The sequence below is a fragment of the Trichechus manatus genome, unplaced genomic scaffold (genome assembly GCF_000243295.1).
Source record: "Trichechus manatus latirostris isolate Lorelei unplaced genomic scaffold, TriManLat1.0 scaffold00026, whole genome shotgun sequence".
Classification (NCBI taxonomy): domain Eukaryota; kingdom Metazoa; phylum Chordata; class Mammalia; order Sirenia; family Trichechidae; genus Trichechus; species Trichechus manatus.
This window is the reverse complement of record NW_004443962.1, coordinates 7,669,116-7,673,717: the sequence shown is the minus strand read 5'-3', so window position 1 is coordinate 7,673,717 and position 4,602 is coordinate 7,669,116. Positions and strand designations below refer to the sequence as shown.

General features: G+C 46.8%; 1 protein-coding gene across 1 annotated transcript in view; it reads right to left on the bottom strand.

The window, feature by feature from the left end:
* The window catches only part of ITGB5 (integrin subunit beta 5), a 137,458-nt gene that overhangs the window by 93,826 nt on the left and 39,030 nt on the right, over positions 1-4,602 (bottom strand). Inside the window, exon 6 of the mRNA XM_012554740.2 lies at positions 378-546. Coding sequence (XP_012410194.1) covers positions 378-546 — 169 coding nt within the window. The remainder of the gene's footprint in view (positions 1-377; positions 547-4,602) is intronic.

Sequence of the window (4,602 nt, the reverse complement as noted above, 5' to 3'; positions counted from 1 at the left end):
TTAATAATCGGGTCATAAAGCTCTGCAAGTGTCTATGCATATAGCCTGACAATGACTTTTCCTCCCCTGAAAAGAAGCAAAAAAGCCAAATGGATAAACATAGATCAGCTGCCTTCTGGCAAAGACAGTATCCCACTGCACACAGCCACACCCAGAGACAGACACTGAGCCCAGTTCCACCCCAAGCTCCAGCCGGTTTGATTACTGTAGATTTCTCCAAGGTTCCACTGAGCTTACCCTCTGAAGTAAGAGTGGCCAGGAGCCATAGGCTGGGGTGGATCTAAATCTGTCGCCTCCTTCAGGAAGCACCCACGCCCAAGATGATGCTCTCAACCTTGACCTCCCCACCCAGAGACAGTACCAGAATGGAAAGTTACCTTGCAGACAGCTGCCTGGAGTACTGCGTCAAAGCCTCCCTCTGGGGCATCTCGGTTCCGGGACACCCTCTGTTTCCGCACCTCCTCGTTGAAGCTGTCGACTCTGTCCGTAAGAGGCAGCAGATGGCGGAACCCAAAGGATGGGACACAGTTTGGAAATAACTTGTAACTGCAGAGAAAGAAGAGGAGAATCAATCACTTCTCCATCACTGTCCCTAAATCGTAAATAATCAAGCACTCTGCATCACTGAGTGCCTTGAGTGGCACCTATTATCCAATAAATATTTACCTGGCACCTACCACATGCCTCTGGGACAGGCACTGCAGGAGAATGAAGATAAATACCATAGTCCCTACTCTCCAAACATCAAGTGTTAACTGCAGGCAAAAAAGCATATACCCGTTGCTATTGAGTTGACGCTGACTTATGACAACCCCGTGTTTGTCAGAGTAGTACAACTGTGCTCCACAGGATTTTTAATGGCTCATTTTTTGGAAGTAGATCGACAGGATTTTCTTCCAAGGAGCCTCTGGATGGACTTGAACTTCCAACCTTCCAGTTAGCAGCTGAGCATGTCAAATGTTTGCACCATGCAGGGACTCCAAGACAATATATATCAAGTGCTAAGTGAATGGTATGGAGATTATCTCTATTATACAGAGATAATAGTAGGCTATAGTGTTCAGAGGAAGGCTTCATGAAGGAGACATGGGCCTTGAAAGATGTGTGGGACCAGAGACATGGGCACAGCCTGGGCAGAGTGGAGGGGAAAGGTTCTCCTGGGCTGAGGAAGGTGGGCATAGTGGGAGGGCAGGGTGAGCAGTTACTCTATGAAACAGGTATCTCATATCAACTCATCGATCTCATATCAATTCATCAATCTCATATCAACTCATCAATCTCACGTCCACTCTGCTGCTGCTCTGTGATAAATGACCACCTAATGCCCCTTCATGTCAACCCACTCAGAGACACCAGGATGTGATCACATGCTAAATGGAACCGAAATGAAGACGTCCTTTTCATTTCCTCATTCACTTATAAAGACAATAACTATAAACTTATCGGCTCTCCTAGAAGTAATAGCAATCATGTAGAAACTAATCACCTTCAAATGGAAAATTACACCTGGAGATTTGGAAAGAAGGGAGCATTGCACATCAACGGTAGATTGAGGGCATGTCTTTCTCCCGAAATACTGGGCGATCCCCTCGTCAGCCTGCAGAAAACCCTCTGCTGTCAAGTCAGTTCTGACTCACAGTGACTCTATAAGACAGAGAAGAACTGCCCCATAGGGTTTCCAAGGCTGTAATCTTTACAGAAGCAGATTGCCACATCTTTCTCCCATAGAGTGGCTGGTGGATTCAAACCACCAACCTTTCAGTTAGCAGCCAAGTGCTTAACCACTGAACCACCAGGGCTCCCTTTGGTCTGCAAAGGGGATCCCAAATGACCCCACCCCTGGGGGGATGTTAGGTCCCAATTACTGTTCTAGGAGTTTCAGCCTGATACCTGGTGCCATTATGTGGCTAATGAAATAGGAAGAGAGGCCTTACATTGTCCCATGAATGGTTCACTAGGCAAAGGAGGAGAAACAAAAGTGTTCTAGTAGTGAGATGAGCACGTGCAAGAGCCCTGTGGCAGCAGGGCACACAGAGAGCCCAAGGACAGAGTAGGCCGATGGGGATGCAGTGTAAACAGTGAGAACAGGTTAAGGTGAGGCTGGGGAAGCAGGCTGAGGCAGACTGTGCAGGCTCTATGGCTGTGTTAAAGAAGGCATCCTGCTGACAACAGACGAAAAATAAACACTGAGAGGCCCAGAGGAAAGGCTTTATAATCCAATTCAAGCCACTTGCATGGGAAAGGAAACAGGCTTAGCAACTGCTTGGAGGACCCTGCCAAACTGCCGCCAAGCAGCAGCATCCGTGCAGGCTCCCCTCCTCCCTGCAAGATGCAATCTTTGGCTTTCTAAGAGACCATTGCACTCCTTCTGGGGGCCTGCAGTCCCTGCTCCAACCACCACAGTCACAACAACATAGCACACCGAGTCCCAGGCTGTAGAATAACAAGCTAGCTCTGGACAGAATCAACCCTCGTTCCACAATAACCACAGTTCTCTCTGGACAGGAGGCAGCAGCTAGAGGCTTCCTCTAACTTGCCTCTCCTTTGTTTCATGCCCTCCTCCTTCTCCAAAATCTTCATCGACACCTTGAGCACAGACAGCCCAGACTCTTGTTTTAACCCAATGCCTCAGGCCACCCAAGCTTTTCACTGCTATCTCATTTTGTCATGAAGAGAACAGCCATGGAAAATACATTTCCAGCTGGAGGAGGAGCTGAGCTGAGGCCCCCTCTGTAGCTACTTGACAAATGGACAGACCCAGAAAGAAGCAAACGTGCCTGAGCTCGCACGCCCCGCTCTTCCTCCAAGCCCCTCAACTCTATGTGTTGCTCTGGTCCATGATTTAGAATTTCAGGTGTGTGTTTATTGTCACGGTGGTTGGGATGGTCAAGGAAAGGGAGTGGAGAAACACAATAATAATCGTTGTTTGATGAGAGAACCAGAAAAGCTGCGAAAAGCTCAGTTAAAGCTTGGCACTTTTTTTCTTTTCCCTTTCAGCTCCTGCAAACAGTAATCGGCTGGTATATTTGAATGGTGGAGAACTGCCACTAAGTAATTGGGGACTAGAAAATGTGTCTGCCAGGTAGAAGCCTTCATTACAGAAAATTTGTTGTAACCAGTCAGAGTCGTTTCTTACCAGGAGGGAAAGACCTTTGTCACACAGACCCTGTGGCTGTCCCAGTCATCACTGGGATAGGATGTTGAAAGTGACCAGTCATTTAATTCAAGCACCTGGAAGAGTTGACCAAGTGGCCTGAAGATCTGCATGTTTTGGGGTCTCTGGCCAGGGGACCCTCTCGCCCTCACTCTAGGGGCTATGCCTGTCCCTGTAGGGCCCTAGTTTAGAACCGTCCACAGAGAGTTACTAAATTTAGGATTATTAACCAAGAACATCAAAAATAAAATATATATGCTTAAAGGACCTAGGGGAGAGTATGTGTATAAAAAGTGAGTCCAATTCGAAGACACTTTAAAAAAAAAGCAACCAAACCCGTTGCTGTTGAGTCAATTCTGACTCATAGTGACCCTATAGGACAGAGCAGAACTGCCCCATAGAGTTTCCAAGGAGCACCTAGTGGATTCAAACTGCCGACCTTTCGGTTGGCAGCCATAGCTCTTAACCACTATGCCACCAGGGTTTCCATCAATCTAGGCAAAAACAGACAATTCACATACTTCAGGACAATACTGTGGATCGAGGAGACATGGAAAGAACTCCCTTCGTACTCTAGATACACAGAAGTGCTGGATAAAACATAATTTTAAAATTGATTAATATGTAGCCAAGACCAGAAGATGGAAAGGGAAATCCCAGGTGCCAGAAATGAAGAGGGGACCGTTCCACAGATGGAAGGACTCAGGAGAAAAATAAGACATGAGCAGAAGCTCATGCCAAAGAGTGACCGGAATACAGGACTTGACAGAGGCCCTAAGGGCTGAGGCTGGGATCCTAACAGGGACAATCATCAGCCTCAGGCCTGTGCAACGCTGAGCACTGGAAGAGGACTCTCTGCCCTGTCACTAAAACCAGAAACAGAAAAACTTCAGCCAATGGCCTGAGAAAGAGGCAAGAAGCTTACCATCCACTCCCAGCCATGAGCAAGGTAAATCACCTGTTAAAATTGTAACTCCAGGCCTGCACTATGAGCAAGCCTAAATTTTTCTACTTTTATGGTAAGGGTGTGCAACGGTTAAGTGCTTGGCTGCTAACTGAAAGGCTGGCGGTTCAAATCTACCCAATTGCTCTGTGGGAGAAAGACCTGGCAATCTGCTCTGTTACGATTACCATATTTTACACAAATAATGCATGCCTTCTACATCTGTTTGCCAACTGTACCCTCCCTCCACGAGGTATTTTCATAAGTGCCACTATGCCAAATTTTTTTTTTTTTTTTTTTTGCATTTAAAAAAATAGCATTGCATGCTTACAAAAAAAACCTCATGGCGGGGAGGGCACAGTTGGCAAACAAACATAGAAGGTGTGCGTTATCTGCATTAAAATATGGTATAACCAAGAAAACCCTATGGGGCAGTTCTACTCTGTCACATGGGGTCACTATGAGTCAGAATCAGCTTGACCGCACCCAACAACAGCAACAACGG